At 41.6% G+C, this 27,577-nt stretch overlaps 1 protein-coding gene and 1 long non-coding RNA gene across 3 annotated transcripts in view; both read right to left on the minus strand.

Annotated features, from left to right (window-relative positions):
* Nucleotides 1-14,883, minus strand: part of si:dkey-183c6.8 (protein O-GlcNAcase) — an 18,634-nt gene extending 3,751 nt beyond the window's left edge. The window contains exons 1-15 of one of the 2 annotated variants that reach the window (XM_031288347.2): nt 14,649-14,883; nt 12,558-12,609; nt 9,703-9,800; nt 9,152-9,286; nt 8,140-8,307; nt 7,938-8,036; nt 6,021-6,290; nt 4,064-4,150; nt 3,403-3,857; nt 3,125-3,299; nt 2,641-2,697; nt 2,204-2,289; nt 1,934-2,038; nt 736-827; nt 392-581 (exon numbers count right to left, since the gene is read on the minus strand). In XM_031288347.2, coding sequence (XP_031144207.1) covers nt 392-581; nt 736-827; nt 1,934-2,038; nt 2,204-2,289; nt 2,641-2,697; nt 3,125-3,299; nt 3,403-3,857; nt 4,064-4,150; nt 6,021-6,290; nt 7,938-8,036; nt 8,140-8,307; nt 9,152-9,286; nt 9,703-9,800; nt 12,558-12,609; nt 14,649-14,688 — 2,109 coding nt within the window. In that variant the 5' untranslated portion in view covers nt 14,689-14,883. Of the gene's footprint in view, nt 1-391; nt 582-735; nt 828-1,933; nt 2,039-2,203; nt 2,290-2,640; nt 2,698-3,124; nt 3,300-3,402; nt 3,858-4,063; nt 4,151-6,020; nt 6,291-7,937; nt 8,037-8,139; nt 8,308-9,151; nt 9,287-9,702; nt 9,801-12,557; nt 12,610-14,255; nt 14,620-14,648 lie in introns of those variants that run through there. The other variant, XM_031288349.2, reaches the window with a different exon arrangement.
* A 3,129-nt stretch (nt 14,884-18,012) lies between these two features.
* LOC116042383 lies at nt 18,013-19,462 on the minus strand. Its single transcript, XR_004898387.1, has 2 exons — nt 18,920-19,462; nt 18,013-18,209 (listed from the first exon to the last, which is right to left on the minus strand). It is a non-coding gene; the product is annotated as an uncharacterized LOC116042383 (long non-coding RNA).
* Nucleotides 19,463-27,577: the final 8,115 nt, after the last annotated feature.

The raw sequence follows: 27,577 nt of genomic DNA on the forward strand, positions 1-27,577 counted from the left end.
TGTTTACAACTGCATCACTGTTGCACTACAGTACATGCGCCTGGCAACACAAATCTGGTTGCCAGGTCTGCATGTCTATGTTGTGCACTGAAGATACAGAAGCTAAGACCCCATAGTGTCCATAGATTCCACTCGTGGTGTGTTAATCTGTATGTGTTGTTTTTGTGTGTGTGTGTCATTTGCATTTGTTTACCTGTGTGTGCCACCCACTTCCCCGTGTGTTATTAGTCCGTCACAGAGGGATCCAGATGGTGTAACTGCAGGTACATCTCAACATTTATGTGCATAATTTCACCTGTGTGTTGGGTGTGTCTGTAACACTCACGTACCCTTCAGAATGACAGAATAGTTACAGTAAGGTTAAAAAAAAAGGATGTTTAATGACTTTCACCTGTGTGTTGGGGTGTGTGTTGCCCCCTTTAGGTGGGTATTTGTCCCTCATGGCAGGCATCCAGCTGGCCTGACACCGCTTGGCAAAGCAACGAACATCCAAAATGCCCAACACACAGCCACACGCACCCAGCTCATCCTCCAGGATGAAACAGTACTCCGGGCACAACGCCAGGCACGGTCCGAGACATCTATTGAAATGAAAGACATTACTATTTTACACTAATACGTGAGTATACAGCAGTATTCCAATGTGATAAATGTCCATTCTGGAAATGTTTTTTCTCTCTCTCTCTCTCTCTCTCTCTCTCTCTCTCTCTCTCTCTCTCTCTCTCAAACACACACCTGTCTCCTACGATATCTGGGTGAGAAGCACTGGACTCTTGGCCACCCTGAGTCCTCAGGTGGAGTTGGCGCACCATCCGATACAACTCCAACTACACACACACACACACACACACACACAATGAAAAAATAATTTTATGCTTCATGCCCCAGACTATTACAATGTATGTTTCCCTACAACAGTGTGTAAATGTTAAACTAAAAATGGTGACTGAATAATCTGGGTCTTTTAAGAACTCTTTTCTCCATTTAAAGGACAATTCCGGCGCAAAATGAACCTAGGGGTTAATAACGTGTACCGAGTCGAATGTTCTCTGGGACATGTTTTCATGCTAATCGAATGCGTCTCTAGCTTTAAACAAGCTACCGCAAATGGGTGGTTAGCTGCTAACGCTACCTTTCGGGCCAGATGGTAAATCGCTATTTCTACACCACTTAAAAGGCTCAAAATAGCACCACACTTCCACGGTAGCATAAAGAGGGTCCCTACATGTAAACCGAAGCATTGAGAACTTTGTAAGTGTACAGACAGTTTATTAAAAACTGGTTGCACGGCGTTGATCGTGCAAGATGGCGCCTGCCTGTATACGTGAACTGTACTGTCTTTATAAACTATCTTTTTAATAAACTGTCTGTACACTTACAAAGTTCTCACACGTAGGGACCCTCATTATGCTACCATGGAAGCGTGGTGCTATTTTGAGCCTTGTTAGTGGTATAGAAATAGCGATTTACCATCTGCCCCGAAAGGTAGCGTTAGCAGCTAACCACCCGTTTGCGGTAGCTTGTTTAAAGCTAGAGACGCATTCGATTAGCATGAAAACATGTCCCAGAGAACGGTTGACTCGGTACACATATGTTATTAACCCCTAGGTTCATTTTGCGCAGGAATTGTCCTTTAAGGATACTACTGTGGCACGGTCAGAAAATCTTATAAATCTTCCATGACTTTATATCACTAAGTCAGAGTGTATGCATGACCTAAAACATTTTTTTCTAAAGGGGTAAATAGTATGGTATCTACAGCAGCTATGCTAAAGTCATGCATTTGATGCAGTGATTGCAACTGTACAAACTTCTAAAATATTCCTTGACTTTCCCTATCTTTAATGCATCTCTTTGACAACTTCTATGATATACCATGAATAATCCTGGCGTTATGTGTGAAACAATACCATTTGCGAGGGACTTCTCCTACCTTGTCCTTGCTGTGGTAGGGCCTGATGTTATAGAGACGAGAGGTAGGGAAGAGAGGAGGAGGATGAGTGAAGAGATCACTGCTGCTGCCTATTGGTAGAAGCATCTACACACATACACACACACACACAGACGTTACGCAGTTATAAAACGATTGAACTTCAATGACACATTAATAATTAAAAAATACAAACATGCACAATAAAAAAACGTTTACGAGGATTAATTCACAAAACCTATGTACATTTTGTGCTATACAAACACACCCTACCTGCACCTCCCCAGACACGCCCCCTTTGAACGTCCATGGTTCTGACTCCACTCCCAGTTGGTCTGCCCCTGTGGTCTTCCCACACCCTTCCACAGACAAGAACCAAATGTCAGCCAGATGACATCATAAAATGCCAGTGCAGACGGAAAATGATGGCACAGTTAAATCAGCTTTACATATTCATGCCAGCATAAAAGTACAGTGTTTAACTGCATTACAGCTCCTCAAGAGATGACAGCTGAAATGAACTGCTTTTTCAGTTTTTATGCTGGTGCCATAAATATTTGAAGCATAACTGGTGGTTCAGTGAGCTCATCTAACATTTTCAGACTGAATTCACTTTAGATAGGAATGATTTGTACAGCAGAGGCTACTTGTAGTTACTGTAGTTATTTCAGGCATAGATAGGGAGACAAAGAGTTAGAATGCCTACTCACAGTGGAAGCAGTTCCTCCAGGTGGCCAGGGTGGAGCTGTCACTCAGCACACGTCCATCTGAGTGAGATAGGTGAGTGGGGGGTTAGATTAGAGTATATAGTATGTTATAGTAGGATTACAAAGAATAGTATAGCATAGCATACTACTTGTCACTGTTGTAGACGAGTCACCAACTGTCAAGTCCCCAGTGTTTGAGTCTGAGTCAAAGTCCTAGTTACCAAAGAAGAGTCCGAGTCGAGTCTTAGTCGAGTGACCATTACCTGACTTTGAGTCCAAGTCGAGTCACGAGTCCAGAGAATAGCTATTCGAGTCCTGGACTCATTCTAGTATAGCATAGAAGATGTATGTGCAATATAGTGCAGTATTGTACAGCCCAGTAACAGTATGACAATAGTAACCACACACAGTATATAGAAGTACAATACAGTCAAGCACATTATGTTATTCTGTATTCCCATAGTTTCCTGCTTCTCTGTAGACTCACCCAGCCAGCATATGAATGCTTTCGCCACCAGAGCCGTGTTCCTCAGGTCCCACACATAAGGGTAAAGGTCATAGAGCACAGCCCTGTTGGCCCCGCTCACCACACTGCAGTGCAGCTGTGCTATGTCTTCACACAGGGACAGGACCCTGGAGGACCGGCCACGCCACTCATCAATCTGAGAAAACACATAAAAAGTACAAAAACACTCACAATTATGAATCCTGCACTTCACAATTCAAATTTCACCAACAGGAAATCTACACAAAACACACGCTAACCTTCAGAGGCGGTGTCTTCTTGCTGTTGGCGCTGACCAGGTGGCAGTTTGCTTTCAGCCAGGTCAGGTCCTGCAGCAGTTTCTGGGCAGACGGGCCATGCTCGTGGGGCAGATAATAAAGACCAACCAGCAGCCGCACCTGGGTCTCACTTAGTAGGCCCTTCCCACCACAGAGCCCCCAACCCTGGGCCTTCTGTCCCCTGCCTGGGGGTGCACTAGGCCTGGATCCTTGAGGTTGGTGATTGGGTTGACTCTTCTTCTCCCCCTCTCGTCCCTCCATCTCCCCCTTGACCTTAGTGGGTGACGATGGGGGTGAGCTGGAGTTCAGGGGGAAAACGGGGAGCTTGGCCACGGCAGAGGTTTCTCTGATTGTGGAAGGGCAGTCGGATTTGTCAGGAGTTTTGCAGCGAGTTGTTGGAGCAGAGGAACGCTGGTCTGCTCGTGTGCTCTGTCGACCTGTAATGATTAAAAAAAAAAAAGTTATGTTACAAATGTAACACTGTGGCCAAAAGGCATTTTGTTGGCAACCTTCCAAATTTGGTCAACAGTGCTGAAATAATGCAGTCAAAATATAAATTGATTTCACTGGTCCACTCATTCATGAAAGTGACAGAGCAGGTAAATAGTTTGAGTCCAGTCTAATGTCAACACTAGTTTCTTACCTGCTTGTAGTGGTTGGTTGAGTTCCTGCATCCAATCACGTAGTGCAGCAGACAGAGCTCTATCAGGACAGTATTCACACTCCTCATCTAGACCATTAAAAACATTGTTATTTTTATAACAATTATATACACATTATATATGAGGATACTAAACTACTCATATTCATTCAGTACAGGAAAACCACTCCCAAATTCCTTTGCACAATCACAGTCTGTGATGTTAATTTCAGTTGGACATGTTTTGGTGGACAAACAGACCACACACACCTCTCCTGTATCTGCAATATGTATGCAATACTAGACCAGAAAAGAAGATACACGCCTTTCTCAGGACACGACTGTTATGGGTTGGTGTGTTTTATCTTATTTTGGTAGTCTGTTTCTGTTCTGTATTTTGCTCAGTTTCCTGTTTTATTTTGATAGTTTGGTTTTCTGTCTTGTCTAGTCTGGTTTTACTTTGTCTTGTGTTTTCCCGCCTTTTTTGATTGTTCTGCCCAGCCCTAATGTGTTTCACCTGTTTCCCAGCCCTTGTGTCACCTGTCTTGTGTTACCTCGTTACCCTGTGTATTTAGTCTTTGTGTTCCCCCTTGTCCTGTGTCAGATCATTGTTTGTGTTTTTCCCAGTCAGTTTGTGTCTGTTCCCAGCGTGTTTGCGTCAAGTTTACCAGGTTTGGATTCTTCCCTTTGTTCTCTCTTTGTCCCATTAGTTTTCTGTTAGTTTGTTCCTCGTGTTTTCATTATTTTTGGACTTTAGTTTTTGCCTGCTCCCTTTGGACTCCTTTTGTTGTTTTTGTCTGCCTGATTTTTTTGGATCTCCTGGTTTTTTGTGTTTTAATAAACTCTTGAGCTCAATCCTTCCCCTGCCTGCCTACTTGCTTGCCTTGCCTCTGCATTTGGGTCCACCTATTTCCCCCTGAACACAACAACGACTTATCTTGTGTTTTTTGCTCTGTTGATAGATAAACCAACACAGTATGCTGGAAATACTGCTATATTACGTCATGTCTCTATTTGGAAAATGATCTGTGGGAATGAAGACATAAAAGGCTTCTTTCTCATCTGTGACTATCAATGATGTCGCCTGAAATGACAGCTATCGCTGGTATATGTTATGTCTCTATAAAAATTCCATCCACATCGCAGGCTTCAGCCTCCCCTTCATCTCTTTTCTCATGCCCTCCCTTGAAGCCCATTTCTCAGCCTTGTTTCTCCTCCACAGAGGGACCTTCCTGTTCTTCCTTCATCACACCACACAATTATTCCTCCATCACCACCCCTCCCTGCTCATCTTCAGAACAGCATTACACGCTACAGTGGTTTTCTCTCCTACATTTTTCCATCCAACTGTTTCCTCTTTCTTTCTCTGGCAGCATTCTCATGTGTTTTACTGTAATAGTAAATGAAATGCAATGAATAGGAAACAAACGTCAGATTAAGGTGATGAAAGGGCTATAACAGCTCCACTATCATAGAATTCTAACAAAGTCTTTACAGTATACTTCAAATATATAACCTCAAGAATCAATTCACTTTGTATGAAATAGACTAATCTGAAAGACGCCATCTCTTAATCTCTGTAAATAGATCCACTTTGCTGTGAGAGTAGATGGAGATTGATGAAATTGGTGAATTGTGTAACTTCGTATAGGGGAACTATTTTTATTCGGTGTAACTACAGCTGAAAGCTTATTGAGTAACTCTGTCCAGGACAGACAGGAGCTTTAATTCCTACAACTTCATTTATTTAAGTGATGTCAGACAAAATTGTGTTAGTTGCCAAGCAACACTGACTTTTTAAACATTTCCCCAGGAAGCAAAGGGACTAACTGTACATGGCTCTGTTCTGGGAGAGCTAATTATAGTTTATTAACTCGGGACATCTCCGGTCTCATCACTGCTACTTCCAACTGCTCCATAATCCTTTCTGCCCCATCCTTCCCTTCACTGATCACCTCACCTTTCCTCTCCTTTTTTCCAGTTCTGTACCAGCTCGCCAGCGAATGGAGAGGGATGTAGTTGGCTTCAAACTCGCAGTTGGGGTTGAGTAACAGGCCTCTCAGGTGGCTTCTCAGCTGAGGCTCTCTGCCCTTAAAAGGCCCCAGGAAGAGACGTCTGGAGTCATAGTCATTAGCGTGCAGGTTGTCCCAGATGAGCGGGGAGCGCTGGAGGACAGACTCCACCTCAGCCAGACAGTCTACAGACAGTTTCCTGGAGATGACCTTACTGCCTGTGGGGCCGAGAGTGAAGAGAAAAGGTTGACAAGTGGAAGCCTAAAGCTTTGAGAAACACACCGCAGAATTCTGAGGGAGACAACAGGAGCTTCTCTCCTTATTCCTCAGGCACTTTCAGACCACTAAGCAGGGGTGGAAGTTACGTTACATTTACTCTCGTTATTGTAACAAAGTTGTTTTTCTGTGTACTAAAAATTTGTACTTTTCAATCACAAGTATTGGACTTTGCTACATGTCAAATCACATCTGCTACAGAGTAAAAAGAAAAGTCACATGAAAAGTCCTGATAAACTGTGTGAAAATGGAACAAAAGAAAGGAGCTAAATCAGCAGCTGCAGCAGAAAAGAAGCTGCTAGTTTGTCTGCGGCAGCAGGAGGGCACAGCTCCATTAAGGTGACACTCCGGAAATGATACATGATACATAGGAGAATTCCCCGTGACCGCAGGTTCTCATTCAGCTCAACATATTTGAAAACTTGGAGGAGCACAGAGAAACAAGGACTGGTTATACTGGGATGGAGAGGCTGAGCGGACTGGTTAAATTATGTATTGAGAATGAACGAGCAGAGAAGTTGAACCTAGAGCAGATTGTGGATGACTTTGCAGTGCGCAAGACTCAACAGAATGACGTTCAGACAGGTGAGTACAACAAACCCACTGAACTCACTCTCCAGACGAGAACAACCACTGTGGTGCCTAGCAACGTAGTTGTGTGCATGTGCTACTAAAAACTGCAGTCTCTCCTTCGCTTTAATATGTGTGTTTGGGGGTTGGTGTTTGTGGCTGCATCCGCTGTGGAGTTCATACTGTTTATACATCTGTGTTGTTGCCTCGGTGACGTTTTATTCTGCTGTTGATTCTATAAGAAGCATCGGACTATTTCATTTAACTGGTTTAAAAATGCTTGTTGCACCCGCTGTGGTGTCCATAGATTTTATTTATTCTGTCTTTTTTGTTTAGTTGTCTCAGTTTTGTCTCTTTTCTGGTTAATTGTACTGTAGTGAAGCTACGCTTAGAAAGGCGATTGCATAGGCTTTTTATTATTGATAATCAGTTGTATGCAAAGGCTGCAAAGTGCCGTCGTTGGAAATGGAATAATTGGTTAGGACATCAGGGCTCGTGTTGCTAATGTAGTACTCTTTCCACCTCTGGAAAGTTGGAAAGCAGACCCAAGTGAAACACCTACATAAAAGCTGCAGCTCACAATGTAACATCACCAAGGAAAATTGTAACTATCTTGCTACAACAATAAAGAGGCTAGCAGAGAACAGTTCCGAGGTAGAAAAATAAAGACAAGCGACAAAAGAACTGAAAGAGAGTAGGCGATAATGTGTGTAGATGCTTGTGTGTGTTTCCACTTCCCTTCTATATGGTGTGGGTGGATGTGAATCTAAATCTTTTTTCAGTCTTTGGAGGAGGTTGTGTGTGGAGTTGTGCCTTCACCTATTTGCATGTCATTTGCATTTGCCAACTAATGAGGCAAAAAAAACACAAAACAAGAAACAGACTCTGGTTGATATCTGCAGGAATACAGCCACATTACACAGTTTAAATGTGTGATTTATATCAATTATAATTAGTTAAATCAACTAGTTTATCAATAATAGATTTAATAGATGTATGCAAACGTGCATGCGTCTCACCTGTCCATATCACTGCTATGTTGGGGAGCAGGTCCTCTCCAACAGTCTGCAGGTAGGGAGACTTTGATACACTGGGAGAACACAGAGAACCACAGTACTCTACAGGGAGAGAGAAACAGGTATATTTCATCAGCAGTAAAAATAAAAAAAAAAGTCAGATATAATAACCACAAACGTTCCAATTTAACTCCAGCACTCCTACCTGTAGGGCAAAATAGGAAGACGGCTGGTTCCCCCAAGAACCGATAGATCTCATTGGTTACAGTGACCTGAGCATGGGCGAATGAAGAAAAGGCCTCGCTGTCAGCCTGACACATGGAGTGATCGATGTCATCAAACAGAATGGCAAATGCCTGGCAACCCAGGTCTGCTACCTGGAGAGAGAGAAGAGGTTATGTGTCAGAGAGAAAAAAGAAACGGAGGCTCAAATGATTACATTCCTGTGTAGAGCTGCAATAATTCCAAATTTGACTTTACAATGAATTGTCTCTGAAATAATTGTTTGATTAACAATATAATTGTCTCTTTTAGTCAAATTTAAAATAAATTCATTATATATTAATTTATGTATTCATTTTGCTAACAAATTCAAGTTTTGAATGAATCCCTATTATTATTATTATTATTATTATTATTATTATTATTATTATAATAATTATAATAATAATAATAATAATACATTTTATTTAAAGGCGCCTTTCTCGGCACTCAAGGACACCGTACAGGGATACATAAGACATTTAAAAACAGCAAAAAAAATAAGAACAACAACAACAACAACAACAGAGAGAGGCAGAGCAATTGATATTAAGTGGAATAGGCAGTTTTAAACAGATGTGTTTTGAGATACAATTTAAAATGGGGGAATGAATCGATGTTTCTAAGTTGGGGTGGTAATGAATTCCAGAGACTACTATTCCCTAGAATACATCGTTTGGTTATATCACTGTTATGTGTCCCAGATAATTTAGTAACACAAGTACACAGCCTATGAAGTAAACCGCGCCTCTTCATTACAACAAAACATTGTATTTTTCTCTTAAGTGAACATAAAACTGACAATTACCATCAACAGTCATAGCCCTTAGGACCTTAGCTATTGTCAGCAATTAATTGCGGTTAAACAAAGAAACCGCGATTATGTAATAATAAAAATGATGTAATAATTGTTACAGGCCTATTCCTGTGTAGTATTCCTTATCTTATTGTGTCACATACCTGTCTCAGTTTGCGTTTGAGTAGTGTCAGGTCACAGGAAGAGGAGAAGACGATGTCCTGACCAGGTGAGAGGGCGTAAACAAACTTCAGGCCTCTCGACTGGGCCTCCTTGATGAGAGTACGCAACTGACCTGAGAGACGATGATTACAGATGTCTGAGAATGCTAAACATCACCAGACTCTTCATGCAACATTTAAATGTTTCTGATCTGAACACCACAGTCTTCTAGGGTACTATAGAAGTGCAATATATAGATATATAGATGGGCAACATAAAAACTGTTGATGCCTTTAGGATGGTTATAAAAAACAAATTCACCAGTAATGTCAAAAGGCAATTTTATATTTGGGACAGATAATATTGAGCCCTGTTTGGAGACAAACGTCCTAGGGCAGTTCTGGTACAGATCTGAAGCCAGTAAGCCTCTAGTGTGCAGTCAGCTTGCAATTTCTCAGACTTAGTAAGACTTGGATGCACATATTGGTGGATAAATGTTTGAATAGATAGTCAGATGGATAGATGGATGGATGAATGGGATGTTCTTACCCTCCTCTTCATGAGAGTAGACTTCTCTCCACAACAGCCTGTGTTTCAGGTCATCTTTTGGGCCGTACAGGTAGGTGTTCAACCCCCAACTTTGCATCCTGGCACAGAAAGTCATGGACAGAGGAGGCATGGGGAGGGAGAATGTAACTGAAGTGCTTCAGAGTTTTAGTCATTTCATTGCTAAATCTGTGAATCTGCAACAAAAAATGGAAGAGGAAGAAAATTCTTTTTTTCAGCAACCACCTTTGACAGTTGCTTGATTTAGGCACTTTTTTAACAACTTCAAATCTGTTGTTTTGTTTCTTTTACAGTGAGAGGTCCGACACGCCTGTTTATAAAGCTTTTTAGAGTGCGAGAACTTTGAAATTCTTTATACTCTGCAAATCACTTTTCAAAAACTTTGAAAATATAATCGATTAAATTGTTCAACTGTACATATTGTATCCATCATTTCCACAATTTTAATGAATGTACTGTAGGAGCCGTGGAGAGAGAGAGACGAGGATAGAGGAAGGGGAAAAAATACCCAGAACAACAAGCAGCAAGAAAATAGATCCACTGTATTGACCGTGGGGCTCCATGGCTGCCTCAGTAGCAGGAAATGATCTCCTGAATTATAAATAGAGCATAGTACTAGGAATGAAAACAATAGCTGCATCATACACACAAAAACATGAATATTGCTCTCTCTCTCTCTCTCTCTGGACAGGGACCAGCTCTCATCATCCTTGCCATTTGTGGGTGGACTATGTTCTCTCTCTCTCTCTCTCTCTCTCTCTCTCTCTCTCTCTCTCTCTCTCTCTGCTTCATTTCCTGGACAGATGGTATGTAAGTCGCCTCCACGAGGCTGCAACCTACCTCCATTAAAACACACAATCAGACACACACTTTCATACTGTTCACACATTCACAGCCTTAATCTGCCAAGCTTGCATGTATGAATTTTGCCTGCACCCAACACTTGAGTCTAAAGAAGCTGATCTATAAATAAACCTAAAAAAACCCACACACTCAGCTGCTGTGAATTTAAATTCATCCTCATAGTAAAGCATGTTGCCACCTGAACATCAATAGAAGTTTAGGCACACATTATAGTGACTTGGTCATGATTGTTTCCAAAATATTATATTTTATACAGTTTATCGTAAGATGAATAGGAACAGAAACAGTGTGCTATAAGGATTTGGTCCTAATGTTTAAGAGCAGAGGAAAGCAGAGAGCAGGGGGAACAACTTATCTCCGGGGATGTAGAATCGGCTGTCACTATTGGCTGTTGAACCACAAAACTGTGTCACAGTTCCCAACAGGGATTTATGTAGCTTCACTCGTTTGTAAAAATCAGTGTGTCATCAACACTTAATTGGTTCCCTACTAACTACATGGTATACACATGGGGTAATATAAATTTACATAAAAAGGGAATGCCACATCCTTCATTAGAGCATCAATTCATACTCAACATACTGTTGCCCCATTATCAGCGTGTTCATATTTTAATTTTCATTAATTGGTCTAAAATGGCACTTTGTGTGTTTTCTTACTTGGAGATGATCTTTTAGTATTCCACTGTAGTTCACCGTCATGGAAATCACTGCGAGCTGATTCAAGCTCAAAGAGCTCGTCTCTTTGGGAGCTGTTTAAAACTGCCGTGGCAGTCTCAATAAAGGAGCTGCCTTGGTTTTGTTTAGTCAAGATTCAGAGAGACTTGGCTCATGACCCTGCTGACCTGATTTAGATTACTGTCTCATAGAACATTTGATTGTCTTGGATGCTGATTTTATCTGCTTTAAATGGCTTTTTTTTCCATAAGTTCTACGTTGTGCTTTGCAGAAGACAGCCTGTTATAGCACTTCACTGGTGTCGCTCCACATAAAGAGTGTGGTTGTGCTGAGCATCTCCCTGGTGTGAAAGTCTCTGCATGGAAAAAAAGATGTTGCTAAATAAAGAGCCACGGGTAGAGCAATATCTTCCCTCTATAAAGGCTACAAGGACACATATATTCTGTATTAGAAATATACTGATTCCAGTTTAAGAAAATGTGTGGGGAAACTATTTTTATTACCATTCATTCATCCTTCTTTGCAAGGCAGCATAGTATGCCAGAGTCTTCTCACATTTCAATAGGTACATTTTATTGTGGAGTTCCATAGTCATCTTAACTTTAAGAGGCTTTTCAACCCTAAGCATAACATTCTCTGGGAAACAGTGAATATTTGTGCCATTAAATAAACTACACTTTAGGATGCACATCAACAAGTCTGGAGCTACAGCTGAGGCTGTGCCTTATGGAAATTTTGACCTAGAAATAGAAATTATAGATATAGACTTTTAGACCTGATAATGGCACTAGATGCAAAGGTAAAGGATCACCAAAGTGATCACAATTCATCCACAAATGAAACCTTATGTTGCCGCAGAGGAAAGGTCACTGCTAACATGGCTGAAATAATATCTATGGAGTAAAATGATCCCATCTTCGATCCTCCTTCTCCGTCCACTATAACAAAATGCAGTATCTGCCCCCTCCCTCTCCCCCTCCTGTCATCCACGGCTGATCCTCAGGACTGAGGATGAGCCTGCCCTTTGCTATGGAGTCATTCTGCATCAGTGATTTCTCTCAGGTCTGCCTGGCACTGATATAGAGGCCTGCAACTGGATTTAGCCCACAGGCGTCAGGTCAGTAGCTTCTGAGCTCACACTACTTATGTGAAGAACCACCATAAAAACATCCCCTCTGACCAGTTTAACTAGACGTATGGGCACCTGTGCTCACAGACAGTACAGTGCATGCAGGCTTGCAGACACCAGGTTCATTTCAGTGTTCAAGCTACTTTAAAGAATGCTTACAGACTTACCATTGGAAGAGAACCTTCCTCTGATCCATAGTCCATGGCCTCCCATAGAAACCTGCAGAGGGAAACAAATAAAATACATGTTATTTTATCTTTGCTGCAAATGTTATTTTCCCACAATTTTATATTCAGACAGACATACTGTAGCATACATCATATAATGAGGTTCTATGGCTCTACTTTTTTTTTTTTTTTTTTTTTTTCCAAGCTCTGTAGCAATTAATCACAAACTGGACAGTTATCCGCTACTGAACACAGCTACAGTACTGAATGTATGCAAGCTCTTCCAGTGCTCGCTTGGTCACATCCCCTCTGTGTTTGGCAGAGGCATTAATTAACTCCAGCCACACCCTCCATCACATTTTCTATTTTTAGAAATGGGAGCATCTCCAGTGTCCCTCGTTTTTTTTTTTTTTAAATAAGGAATAAGTCTGGTGTGTGTGTGTGTGTGTGTGTGCGTGTGTGCGAGCGAGCGAAGTGTGTACAGTAAGTGGGTCATGGTGAGAAGTACATCTGATCCACTAACAGTCCAGACTGCTTTCTCCTGCATGCACGTTGGGAGTGTGCATTTTGGTGTGCATGTGCACTACCTGTGTACGTGTGTGTGTGTGTCCTGCAGAGTGCTCCCCACTTAGCCAGACCTAATTACTAACTCTATTGGATGTGTGTGTGTTCGCAATGGACCTTTTTCACAGCAGACATTTTGACATAGTAGGAAAAGCACAGTTTTTTTTGTCACTGAATTACATATGGGGGTTTGGACTGGTGGTGGTTTTTCACTATTACCTGACATTTCATAGACTTAATTAATCGATTAATTAGCGATAAAACAGACCTTAAATACAAAGATGACATATTTCCACTTCATTTTAGCAGCATATCGATCTGTTCTCCCCACAGCCAACAGTTTTGACAAGGCATGTCTATGTCTACTTGTGATTACATGAAATCACACAATTCATCTCCATAATAACTCAACACAATGCAGTGTGGTTTCATGACTGTGCAACTATAAAGAGAAACAACTGTTAGCATTGAATCATTTGTATAAATTGTGCAGTCTTTTGATGACTCAGAGATTCAGCAGTGACACTGACAGAAATGATGAGAACAGATCTGCAGTTTATCACCTGTCCATGCTGTTCAGGATTCTAGATTATTATCTTGTGAAAAAACATTAGAAATCCTTACAATTTTCTTACACAGAAAACAATATTTGTTATTATTGTCAGGGTCTATACTTGCAGCATATAATGAGATACATATTTGCAGCATAATGTCTTATTACAGTTACCACCTTCTTTTGCAATTATCATCATCAATTGCTTCATCTTCTTCACCATTGTCTGCAGTAATTAGTCTGTACCCTGCTTTGTCATTGGCATAACCTGTAGCGTCATTAATGTAATTACTATCACCACTGCTAGTGTTGTGGTTATCCTATCCTACTATTTTTGTATCTCCATTATTCCCACCATTTCCATCATCATCAATACTTTTCATTGGCATTTTTTTTTTTTTTAATGAGGCCCTTCAATTTTCCTTGTCTCATCATTATTATCACCACTATCATCATCCTTTGTTGGTAGTGTTCTTCCTCACATCATCTGTCACAGCACCTCCACCATCATCATAACTACTGTCATGTCATCACAGCAAATCATCACAGTCTCCAGTCATTATTATCATAATTAGGCCTACCTTCTCAATCATCATCTTCACCTTCACCATCATTGTCAATATCAAATGTCATCATCTTCGTTACCACTAGCCATTATCCAGATTCCTTGGGCTGCAGCCTTGGAACCAGCAGACAGTACTGAATTCTTTACACCGCCTGCTCGTTGATCTCCACTTCAAGCGTGGCTGATCACCACCACATCATCTCATAAAGACCTTTACAACCTACGTACGTCAGTGTTCATACACATATTAGGCTACCACTCCCGCGCCCCCTTCACCTGCAGTAATGACAAATCAATGCTTAAATATAGGTCAAACGGTGGTCTATTCAAAATCGTCTCACCTAGGTAAGAAAAAAAATCACATGATCTGACAGGAGGTCAGTTATGAAGACGGCCGATGTTACTGTACCTTCCACCACCCCACAAATAAACGGCTTCTTCTCTTCCATCCTGTCCTCAGCCTCCCTCCGTTTCCAGTCGGCCCTTAACGAGCGAGGGAGGACGAGATGCTCTTCCCGTCTGTTAGCTTAGATACCGGGCATATTCTTCATACTTCTCCTCGATCTGCCTCCACCTCCTCCTCTCCCCTCTCCCTCTGTCTACAACGCTGGTGTTGCGTTCAGGTGCTCAGCGGAAGCTCCTGCTTTCTACAACTTGTACTGGATGCTCATGAAAGAAAAGAAACATTTTAATAACAAAAGTGACAGTGAAAAATAAGTAGTTTTTGGTGGTTGAGTTTATTCAGCAAAATTATAATGATAAGCCTATCCTACTTTATTCGGTGGTGACAGATTGACACTAACTTACTACAAAAAACAGCAGAATGAAACAATACAATTATGCTAAAATAAAGATAGAGCAGAGACCCTTAATGTAAATTACAAAGTAAATTATACTCTCATAGTGATACCAATTTTTCATTTGATTTGTTATAGGCCTACTTAATGCTTAAATACTGATGTAGGCTGTTTTTTTTTTTTGTGCTATGGGATTTATATGGCAGACATTTTGACATAACAAGAAAACCTCAGGTGCAGGGTTCGAATTACGTGGGAGCCAGTAGGAGCTGAGCTCCCATAGAGAGCTCCGTGTAATTGTGCCGTAGTTTTGGTTTTCCACCTCCGACGTAGAGCAGCGTACAGCCACTTCCCTAAACTTTGTCTCATTCAGAGACCACAGTCTCAAACAGGGCTCTGAGTCTGTCAGGAGGTCTGAGATCTACTGCATCAGCAGAGCAATCACGTAATGCACAGCAGACTATGGTGCAGGTAGATTATTTTCTTAGGTATAGTGACGTTATTCTTGTAATAGCCTATTATCACTTTATTTTTCTCAAAATATCAAGACTCCTCCAAAACACAGAGAGCACAGATGGGATATATTTTGAATGTGCACAAAGTTTTGAACATGAGCAGTAATCTTGCTCAAACACATCTGAAATATTACAGTCCAGGGGCCACTTGTCAACCTTTTCTCTTCACTCTCGGCCCCACAGAGCAGTAGATTACAGCAGCTATGTGGCATGTGTCATTTACACATGTATCTTTTTTTTTTTTAAAGTGGCTGTCATTATTTGTATTGTATTTCTTCCTGTATGTGACAGGGGTTGCTGATCATTTTCCAACCCACTCTCTGTAGCTTCATATTTACCGTACAGACATGAGAGCGGTATTGACTAATCTAACTCTCGGCAAGAAAGCTAATAATGGTATTACCCAAAATGTTGAACTATTCCTTTAAGTTGAGGTTGAATAATCCCCTCCTGTACACAACCATGGTTAAGCTGCCACAGTCGATCTTTTGCTCTGCTCCCTCTGCTTCGATCATAAACAATACTTTTTTCCTTAAAAGTTAGGACGTTGTTTTCTAGGTCCTGTCCTGTTGGATAAATAGAGTGTGCTGACAGCAGACTGGACCCAGGCACAGCGTCACTGTTTACACTTGATTAGTTTAGATGAATGTCTACATGCATGAAGAACAAAACATTGTGCGGATGTTCACAAAGTAGGGTAAAATGTATGCCGACATTGACACAAACAGACATTTAGAATTTCAGTGGAATGCTCGAACATGGCGACATTAATCGTTTTTTTTAAATGGACTTTTCTCAGTCATTATAGCTATGAAGAAAACAACATGCAAGTGCATGCAAGCTACAATTCATCAGAAAAACTAAAATCGTTTTTTCAGATTGTGCATGAAAATCATCATGCAGACACACTCGTGAAGTTTACACCGGGTTCAATTGGATATACAGACGGATATAATAGATACCGCTCCCTCATTTCAAATATTGTAAAATCACCAGTGAGTATGTATGGTGCATGCGTGGGTACTTTGTACATGGTGTGTGAGTGTGTGCAAACATATCAATTAAGACAGCTGTGTCATTCTGCCTTTTATTCTGAACCATATCTAACACACACACACACACGCATACTAGCGCACACGTGTACACACACACACACACATACACACAAAAAAAAGAAGCACAACAGCACTAACAATCAAATCTTCAATTGAAAGTACATAGAAATACGAATGTTCATTTTTTTTTTTGTAATACAGCTAAAAAGACACTGTACTGTTTGTGCAAGTATTTATATTTCTACTTTTTTCTGTTTTTAATATTATGCTCGATCAATCACAGACTGAGAGGCACTTTTGTATCTTTTGTCTTGTTACCAACCTCATCACCATTGTCTGTGAGGTAGTCCATGATAAAAGAATTTAGTCCCAAAACAAAAAAATGATGTAGACAACAAAATCCTGAAAGCACTGAGATAGAAATGCATGATGTAAAGAAACATTTTAGAAGACGTTATTGTTTGTGGAAGAATGTAACTTCACCTGTATGAAAAAAAAAAGCTTTTCATATATATATATATTTTTTTTTTTTTTTTTTTTGTACATTAGACTGGGATATATGGTTTGTATGTGAATGTGAACATGTCTGTGTGTTTGGGAATATAGATGTTGATGGGAAATATAAATAAAAATAATCCACACAGGCAACATGAAGCACTGTGAAAAAAAGAAGAACACCTTTACTTTTTCATTTAGAATTTCATTTTAATAAGTCGAGATTCAACAGTTGCCTTTAACTTCTTTGTCTAAGCAGCTGACCACTCGGTCCATTTCAGAAACACATCACTTGTCATCTGTGTGTACAAATCGCCTCACTGTCTGCCTGCATTGAGATACATGTACTAACTGTTTCTACAATGAGTCCAGTGGAGTGCTATGTTGTAGTTTGTCTATGCAGGGTAATGAAGGGGTTAAAAATAATTCAGTCTGTGTTTTTGTTGACATTAACAGTTAAACTGTCATTTTGACGACGGCAATGATTTTATTGAACTGACCGGTTGATTTCATGCCTATTAAAAGACTTTAAATTGGCTGTTTCTTTGGCTTTATTTCTCATCTGTCATGGTGAGTTAAAACTCTTACTTACTGGAATTACACAAGTGGCAAAACGTGGTTGGAAATGTTACACATGCAATGGAAATGGTTGGATTAATATGGAGGCTTATCTAACAGCTGTGATACCAAACATTTTCAACATGTCAGTGCTGAACACACAGTATATCACCATCTAGTGAACAAAACTTCCTCAAAATGTTGAATCTACTTTTTTTGTATTTATAAAGAATCTACTTATTAAATGTTTATAATAAATATGTAAATATGTATTGTAGCCAACACAGAATGTACTGATACATTACTCTGTGTGTGTGTGTGTGTGTGTGTGTGTGTGTGTGTGTGTGTGTGTGTGTGTGTCCTAGCGTTAGACATCAGTGCTCTCCCTGTCTGCGGTGTCCCCAGCTTCCCATTGGCTGTGGGAGCACAGGTTGTGTTCAGGAGCCATGACTCGACCAATAGGGATGCGGTACGATGCTAAACTGCCGGTCAGCAGCAACATCAGTGAGGTTGTGAGAGTAGCTGCCCAACTGCATGCTGGGAGACCAATCTAGGGAAAGAGAGCGAGAGAGTTTTTAATGAATAAGAGAGAGTGAAGGGAGTCAAGACAGTTTGAGTGAGAACAACCTCTATACTTGAGTTAGAGTTGAAGAGTTTTAGCATTAGCCTCCTTCCTGTTATGTTGAAGAGGGTATAAAAGATAAGGTGTGTTAACTAATAAAGTAAAATCCCCTGTATAGTAACTTCTGTTTATCTGCAGAGTTTTATTTTTTGCAATCTGCCTCGGCAATAATCGACAAAATAAAATGGGCCGATCCTCTTCACTGTGATGCAACAGCCCCACTGCCTTTTATGTGAAACTGCTGTTTGACTGACCAATCTGAATTACACATATTAAACATTTAACACCAGAGTGTGAACATCCTGCTTTTTTGCCATGCAGACATTTTTCTTACACCTGAAATAATATAGCAATACACTTTTGACTGTTGAGTGTGGTCACAAATGCAGCAGACCTAACACTTTCAGCCCAGAGGGAAGTGCACTGATCCTTTTCTGCCATTTTCACCACCCTAACCCTAAAGCATTTCTAGTTCCAACCGATTGGAAGCTTGATAACGTTCTACAACCATGCTATTGCTCTGGCTAAATCTGAAGCCAAAATGTATTCATCCTAGGCTTAAAAAAATGGAAAGAAATGTTGAAGGCTTCTCAGTGTTGCTGCTTCATACACACAATGCTTGAGGTGTGTGTACTTACAGTTCCCAGCAGATTGCTCAGAGCGATGTCAGAATATGCAGAGAGGAAGGCTGCGTGCAGAGGAGAAGACATTAGGCTAAATATATCCTCAACACACTCACTATGTACCTTTCCTCCAGGCTGATGACATATATACAGTAGCTGGTGCAGAGGTTGGCTGCAGTTGGTCCTGATAGGAGACAGACTGGAAGCTCCAATTAAGACCAATCTACCTAATGTGAGTAGATTAGCTCTCTGTCAAACTGCTCAGCACTAATGTCCATGGTGCTTCAGCTGCAATTTCAGATGTGTTGTAAATGTGTTTGTCTGTACTCATGAATGAGAGCAGAGGGAGACAGGAAAGCTCAGTCTAAATACATCAATTAAATCAAACTTCATAGTGACAAAATGACAAGAATTATTTACCAAGTACAACCATTTGTTGCAGAGAGACGCATAGAAATTGCCAAAGGACATGAAGGAAACAATTGACAGTAAGGGGATATGTGTATGGAAACAACGTCCCTTTATAGTACAGTGAGCAGGCTAAATAAGCTTATATGTTACATTGAATTATTTTTTTAAGTTTAAGCACGTTTTGACTGAACCCTTTACCTCCTTAAGAAGGCACGATTCATCAGCATGTGATTGATTAACTGATTTACTGAGAGGAGTGACATCTCCATGACTCAAAGCTCAGACAAATTACATAAACTCACAACAGGATGCCTTCCACACAAGCAGGAAAAACTGTCAGAGTCCCATCTCGACTGTCTGGATTCTACTGTTTAGGAACTAAGTTTTAATAGATCAAAAAGTATGAGCTTCTTTAGATCCACAGACAACAGCCATAGCAATGGGGTTGCATTGAGTCCCATTATTAAGTCTGAAAGATGTGGAAAATGCATATAACCTAAAGGTTTTCAAATAAAATATGTAATGCGATAAAGTTCAAGATGACTTGTTAAAAGGTTATGCTTGTATGATTTTAAATTTCAGTTTGAGCAATGATCCTATTGTCTTCCATTTGATATGCACTGTGCAGCATTAGAGTGTTTCAGCACCATGGACAAAGCATATCTAAGCAGTTTGTTTGTTTCTGTCACCCTCCAGTGGCAGAGTACCGTATGACAAGAATAACTAGAAAATGCATTTCCTGCGGAAAATGCGTGGGAATGCTGAATAGCTGAATTGCTAAAGCTAAACTGGTTGAATAGCTTAAATCAATAAGAAGAAGTTGAAGTAGTGAGAATAGTTGAAAAAGTGGAAATCGTTTTAATACGTATGAATTTCATTAAAAAGTTAAAAGCTTATGCTAAACTGAACTGTTGGCTTCAAAAGTTGAATAATGACAAAAGACGTAGAACAATGTGAGGTCTGAGTATATTTTCTAACTGATAATCACTCACAAATGCAGAAATATGAAACAAATAGTACGAAAAATCTTAAAGCTCAAATGCACTACACTGCTAAAAAATCAGGAAAATTGTTAGAGTTGGAAGCTAAACTGCATTACCCAAGTGAAGAGCTAAAATACATTGTTAGAAAAGCTTGAAGCTGAACTGTAATACTGTCAAAGATGAAAGTTGAAATGAATTACCTAAAACGGCTGAAAGAAGAAATACTTTGTATTATTATCAGACACTGCATAGAACGAAAAAGCATCAATCTAGCTGATATGAGATGTGAAATATATTAGGTAAAAAGAATGGGGCTGAACAAAAGGAAAGAGAGGACAGAGAGAAGGAGAGAAGGAGAGAAGAGAGGAGAGAAAGAGAGGAGAGCCAAAACATGAATAGCTGAATTGTTAAAGCTAAACTGGTTGAATAGCTTAAATCCGTAAGAATAAGTTGAAGTAGTGAGAATAGTTGAAAAAGTGAAATAACATCTTGATCAGGGACACATTGACTGATGTACCCCAGTGGGATTCAAACCAGGATCTCCCACGCCAAAGGCATGTGCCCTATCCACTACACTATCATCTATAGATCATGAATGTTCCTTTAGCACTTATAAAGCCTGTCTTTGATCATTAATCACCACACCTGCTAATGAGTGCGAGACAGTGTGAGAGAACCGTAGGTTCTTTATGTAGAAATGTGTGGTGAAAGTATGGAGGGGCTGAAAATGTTGGGAGCTGAAGAAAATTTGAAGGATTTGAAGCATGATCTCATTGACTTCAATGTTAAAGGAAAGTGTTAAAAAGCTTAATCTTTTAAAAAGTATAAATAGTAGAAAAAAAGTTGAAGAAGTTCCGTCATTAGCTGAAAGAGCTGAACATTTTAAAAGTTGAATGGTTTTAATAGCTCAACGTATGCTGAAGTTACGGAGAGCCAAAAAACGTACAGAAGAGGGAAGAAAAACAAGTATCAAACAGACAGAGAAAGACAGACCGAGACAGAGAGAAACAAACAGAGAGACATGGACAGACAGAGAGAGACAGAGACAGGGAGAAACAGAGACAGACAGACAGAGAGAAACAAACAGACAGACAGAGAGACAGAGAGAGACAGAGGCAGGGAGAAACAGAAACAGACAGACAGAGACAGGGAGAAACAGAGACAGACAGAGAGAGACAGAGACAGACAGAGAGAGACAGAGACAGACAGAGAAAGACAGAGAGAGAGAGACAGAGACAGACAGAGACAGACAGAGAGAGACAGAGAAAGACAGAGAGACATAGACAGACAGAGAGAGACAGAGACAGACAGAGAGACAGAGACAGAGAGAAACAAACAGACAGACAGAGAGACAGAGACAGGGAGAAACAGAAACAGACAGACAGAGACAGGGAGAAAGAGACAGAGAGACAGAGACAGACAGAGAGACAGAGACAGAGAGAGAGACAGAGACAGACAGAGACAGATAGACAGACAGACAGACAGACATAGACAGACAGAGCGAGACATAGACAGACAGAGAGACAGAGACAGACAGAGAGACAGAGACAGACAGAGACAGATAGACAGACAGACAGAGACAGACAGAGAGAGACAGACAGAGACAGACAGAGAGACAGAGAGAGACAGAGACAGACAGAGACAGACAGAGAGACAGAGACAGACAGAGAGACAGACAGCAGACAGACAGACAGAGAGACAGACAGAGACAGAGAGACAGAGACAGACAGAGACAGAGAGACATAGACAGACAGAGAGAGCCAGAGACAGACAGAGAGAGACAGAGACAGACAGAGAGAAACAAACAGACAACAGACAGAGAGAGACAGAGACAGGGAGAAACAGAAGCAGACAGACAGAGACAGGGAGAAACAGAGACAGAGAGACAGAGAGAGAGAGAGACAGAGAGAGACAGAGACAGACAGACAGACAGAGAGACAGAGACAGAGAGACATAGACAGACAGAGACAGACAGAGACAGACAGAGAGACAGAGACCGACAGAGACAGAGAGACAGACAAAGAGAGACAGAGACAGTCAGACAGAAGTGGAACGCAAAAGATGTAGACTAATGTTCATATTACTGCCTGTAGTATTCAAGTTGACTGTCTGTGAAAGGGTTGTCATGGTAACGTATGACCAGTGAAAACCCCCTTTGAAGTCTGTGATGAGATCTCTTTGATCTTTAATCAGGTTAACGACCGTGTCACCTGCTGAAACTGTCACCTGTGCCCCACTGGAGCTATTCAAAGACACAGAGCAAGCTCTCAAAGAAAGCCTCAGACTGCTAAAACGATAAGGGCTATCGGTGAAATGATGTAATCGTGACCACCACAAGGCCTTTGTGAACGTATTCATGTAAAATTTATGTTGATAAACTTAAAAATGTGGGCCAAAAGTATAAGGCATATCGCAAAACTGAGCACATTGGCTGAAACTAGACAAAAATACCTATGTTTTGATGTATAAATTGTGTATGACAATTAGATATTGTGGGCGTGAGAGCAATTTATAGAGAGGGGACAAAGATATTTTTTTTAAGGTGCTGCACTCTAGCAATGACATCATCCACTCTGGCAGACGCCACAAACATAAAAGAGACTTCAGATACAGTATTAAGGGACCACTAAGGCCTCTATAAAGAGACTTCAGATACAGTATTAGGGGACCACTAAGGCCTATATAAAAGAGACTTCAGATACAGTATTAAGGGACCACTAAGGCCTCTATAAAGAGACTTCAGATACAGTATTAGGGGACCACTAAGGCCTATATAAAAGAGACTTCAGATACAGTATTAAGGGACCACTAAGGCCTCTATAAAGAGACTTCAGATACAGTATTAGGAGACCACTAAGGTCTATATAAAAGAGACTTCAGATACAGTATTAGGGACCACTAAGGTCTATATAAAAGAGACTTCAGATACAGTATTAGGGGACCACTAAGGCCTATATAAAAGAGACTTCAGATACAGTATTAGGGGACCACTAAGGTCAATATAAAAGCATCCAAAGAGCACCATGTCATAGGACCTTTAAATAAGTCTATCATAGTTATTAGTCATATTAGATCAAGACACCATTTCCGGGACTATTTGCACCGTGCATTAATATTGCCGCCACACTAGGGGTCATGGTCACTTTCTGCGAGATCCAGTTTCCAACTCACACTGTAGATTTTTTTCATGGCAAACATGTTGACATGTCATAGTAGGAAAAGCACAGGTGTATTCAAAACCATTAATGATGGCTGCATTCCACTTAGGAGAGGCCCTGGTATTGTGCATGCTGACTCAATGAAATAGCTTACTGGGACAATTGATGGAATTGAGCCATCTTTAAACACAAGACATAAAACATTACAACAGATAAGATGTTTTCTGTGCCACATTTCGTCTGCTTTCTGTGTCGGAGGAAGAGGCGTGGCTCAGGCACATCATTAAAGGTGCAGTAGGTAAGACTTATAAAGCTAACTTTCTGTCATTTTAGCTGAAACTGAAAAAAAATCCGGCTCCTCTGGCTCCACCTACAGCCTGCAGTGTGATTTGCAAAAATCCACTGCTCCCTGTTCAGATGTTTATTTTTATTATTATAATTTATACTCTTTATTGATCCCCAATGGGGGAATTACAATTTACACTCTGTTGTTATTACACACAGGCCTGAAATACACACACACACACACACACACACACACACACACACACACACACACACACACACACATGCTCCGGTCCTTTTACATGCACTAATGGAGAGATGTCAGAGTGAGAGGGCTGCGACTGCTGAACAGGCGCCCTGAGCGGTTCGGGTGCACCAATCAGGGCCAGGGGGGGTGTCTAACTGCGTGTCAATCACTGCTCATGCACACGCATTCATTCTCCCTTGTGGGGGGGGGGGTTAGGAGACCGTTTTGGGCTTTAGCAGAGAAGGGGGAGGGACTGAGAAGTTGTTGATGTTCAAATTTGTTGGCTAAGTCCTGGATCTTCCCAGTCCTACCTACAGCACCTTTAAACCAAAACTACATATATTAAAATCATAGGATTTATTGATTATTCCTAAAACAAAAAAGTAAACTGATAATATCAAATAATTCAAGTTTGTAGCTGATTTGACAATAACCAGTGTATATTCTAAAGCATTTCTTCTTCATAAAACTTTGAATTGCAGCTGTGTTTGAAAGGCTCTGTGACACTAAATAAACCTGTTTAGACTTAAAGTCTAAAGCTACATGAGACTCGTAGTAAACCTGCAAAATCTCCCTGAAAGAAATGCTCTTGTGTTGTTAATTTCATTATTTTCTTTGGATGACCAACATGTACCTCCAGACAAAAACCTATATTTAGTATATTATATTTAACATATAAAATAATTTGAGCTAAGTTATATTTTGGGGGTTCAGGATGCAAATGAGCGTTTGTCCCCTGATTAATACATCAAACTATATTACACATGACTGTAGTGCAACTTAACATTTAAACAACAATAGACTAGCTCAACTTAACCAAATTGCCTCAACAGCAACTAACTAGGATTAATTAAAGAAAACCACAAACAAGGTCCTGGTTTTATACTCACAGCAAACGAGCCCCCAACTTGTTACGACCGGCTCACAGGCCACAACAAAACAGGGAGATGCACAGCAACGTAACAATAATAAAGTGACATTTATTAAATAATGATGCAAACAAGAGAACGATGAGGTGTGATTGTCAGTATCAGTGATGAATGAAGGTGTATGGATGTAATGGAGAATGTGAGGTGCATGTTGTCAGTAGTTAACAAAGGGAAAACTCAAACAGAGAGAAAACATGTTGGTGTGCAGTCGGGAGAATGCGGCCGTCTGGTCTCGGGGCAGGCGGGGTTAAATAGTCTGGGAGGACCGGCTAGGTGATCACAGTCATCTCATTATCTCCTCCGCTACACCTGCAAGTTAACAAGACAAACCACAGTACACATGTACGACAGGCCCAGGGCCGTCACACCAACAAACATCATTTTTATGCATTTATTTTAAAAGATTATTTGTGTAGCTAGTGTTTGTGTGTATGCAGTAGTTATTATATAGTTGTGAGGAATAGTTTCAGTTTTCTCACATCGCCACAGGACGTTTTTCGGGGGTGGCGGCAAGAAGCTTGCGCATAGGTGAGGATTAAGGTGAGGGTGTGGGTGCGCAGACCTCACTCCCACCATCTTCACTCCTACCACATGGACTCCACCTGTGCCTGTCCCCAGGTGCAGGTTTGTCTTTGGGGTTTGCTCCCCTAGCCACTGTACCCTCCCGAGGTAACCCACGTGGCTGTGGGGTTGCCTTCTTCCGCCTTCCCAGCCGTTATGGTGGTTCTCACACCAACATCTTCCGCCTGCGCTGCTGTTGGGGTCTTCACTATTTACCCATAGCTGGGGCTATTTACCCATAACTGGGACAGTGGTTGACGGGCATCAGGGCGTTTCCACTCACCGATGGGCCTGCATGCCACGTCTCTGGGGCCCACTGCTGCTCCGAGATCCTGTACAACTTAGCCTGGAACCACAAGGGACCAGTTACCATGTGTGCCACGGGGAGGCGTGTACGAGATCTTGGCAGTGGAGAGGCTATGTACCGGCTGAGGAGCCTTACACACTCGGCTCCTCTTTTCGCCCCTGAAAACAAAGGGCTATCCGGTGGCAGTAGCTGAAAGCAGAGAGTGGCAAGCAGAAGCAGCATGCAGCATGCACTAACTACAAGCACTGCTACTGCAACACTACTGCACTGACGCATCACACGCCCTGCATGCAAACGCACACACACACACACACACACACACACACACACACACACACACACACACACACACACACACACACACACACACACACACACACACACACACACACACACACACACACACACACACACACACATACACACACACACACACACACACACACACATACATATACACACAAACACACACACACACACACACACACACACACACACACACACACACAGACAGACAGACAGACAGACAGACAGACCCACCCACACACAGACAGACAGACAGACCCACACACACACACAGACAGACAGACAGACCCACACACAGACAGACAGACAGACCCACCCACACACAGACCCACACACAGACAGACCCACACGCAGACAGACAGACCCACAAACACACAGACAGACCCACACACAGACAGACAGACCCACAGACAGACAGACAGACAGACCCACACACAGACAGACAGACCCACAAATACACAGACAGACCCACACACAGACAGACAGACCCACACACAGACAGACAGACAGACCCACACACACAGACAGACAGACACACCCACACAGACAGACAGACAGACCCACATAGACAGACCCACACAGACAGACAGACAGACCCACACAGACAGACAGACAGACAGACAGACACTATACAAGTACAAATACTATACAATTCCTCAGCCAGGCAGAAGCCTTTTGTACCACTTCTTCTTCTTTGGCTTTGTCATCATCTGGCTCTGAAGATCTACCAGCTGAGACCTCATGGTGCTCTCGGTCCTCTCCCAGTCCTGCTCTTTTTCCTGCTGAGTCAGCTTCAGGCTTTCTGTGGCCTGTAGGAGGGATGCCTTGTCCTCCTTCCACTGGTTGAGATTACTCTCCAGCTGCTGCTCAGCCTTCTTCAGAGCAGCCATGAGGTTCTTGTTGCTTTTGTCCTGCATCTCCAGCTGGGCTCTATGGGAAGCCTGGGATCTTTCCAGTATCTCCTTTGCCTCTTCGTCCTGTTTTTGGAGAGCTTCCTCCATCTTGCTCAATTTATCCTTCAGCTCTTGAGCTTGAGCCCTCTCAATCTCTAGATAGCTCTCCAACATCACGTTGGTGGTCTTACCTACCGCGAGCATCTGTCTCTCTTTACCAAGCTCCATCTTCTGAGTCTCCACATTATTTTTAAAGGCCTCCTTCTCTCCCTTCATCTGCTCCAATTCGACCTTCAGGTCTTCAGTAATGAAGTACTGCAGCTCGAGATCTTTTTGGGTTTTTCGCAGTCTGTTGCTGATTTTTCCCAGCTGGGATTTCAGATACTCTGCTTCCCTGGGTGGGGAGGGGACATGTTTAGCCAGAGCCTCATCCAGCTGGGCTCTATGGGAAGCCTGGAATCTTTCCAGTATCTCCTTTGCCTCCTCTGCCTGTTTTCGGAGAGCTTCCTCCATCTTGCTCAATTTATCCTTCAGCTCTTGAGCTTGAACCCTCTCAATCTCTAGATAGCTCTCCAACATCACGTTGGTGGTCT

This window comes from Sander lucioperca, chromosome 9 (genome assembly GCF_008315115.2).
Source record: "Sander lucioperca isolate FBNREF2018 chromosome 9, SLUC_FBN_1.2, whole genome shotgun sequence".
Lineage (NCBI taxonomy): Eukaryota > Metazoa > Chordata > Actinopteri > Perciformes > Percidae > Sander > Sander lucioperca.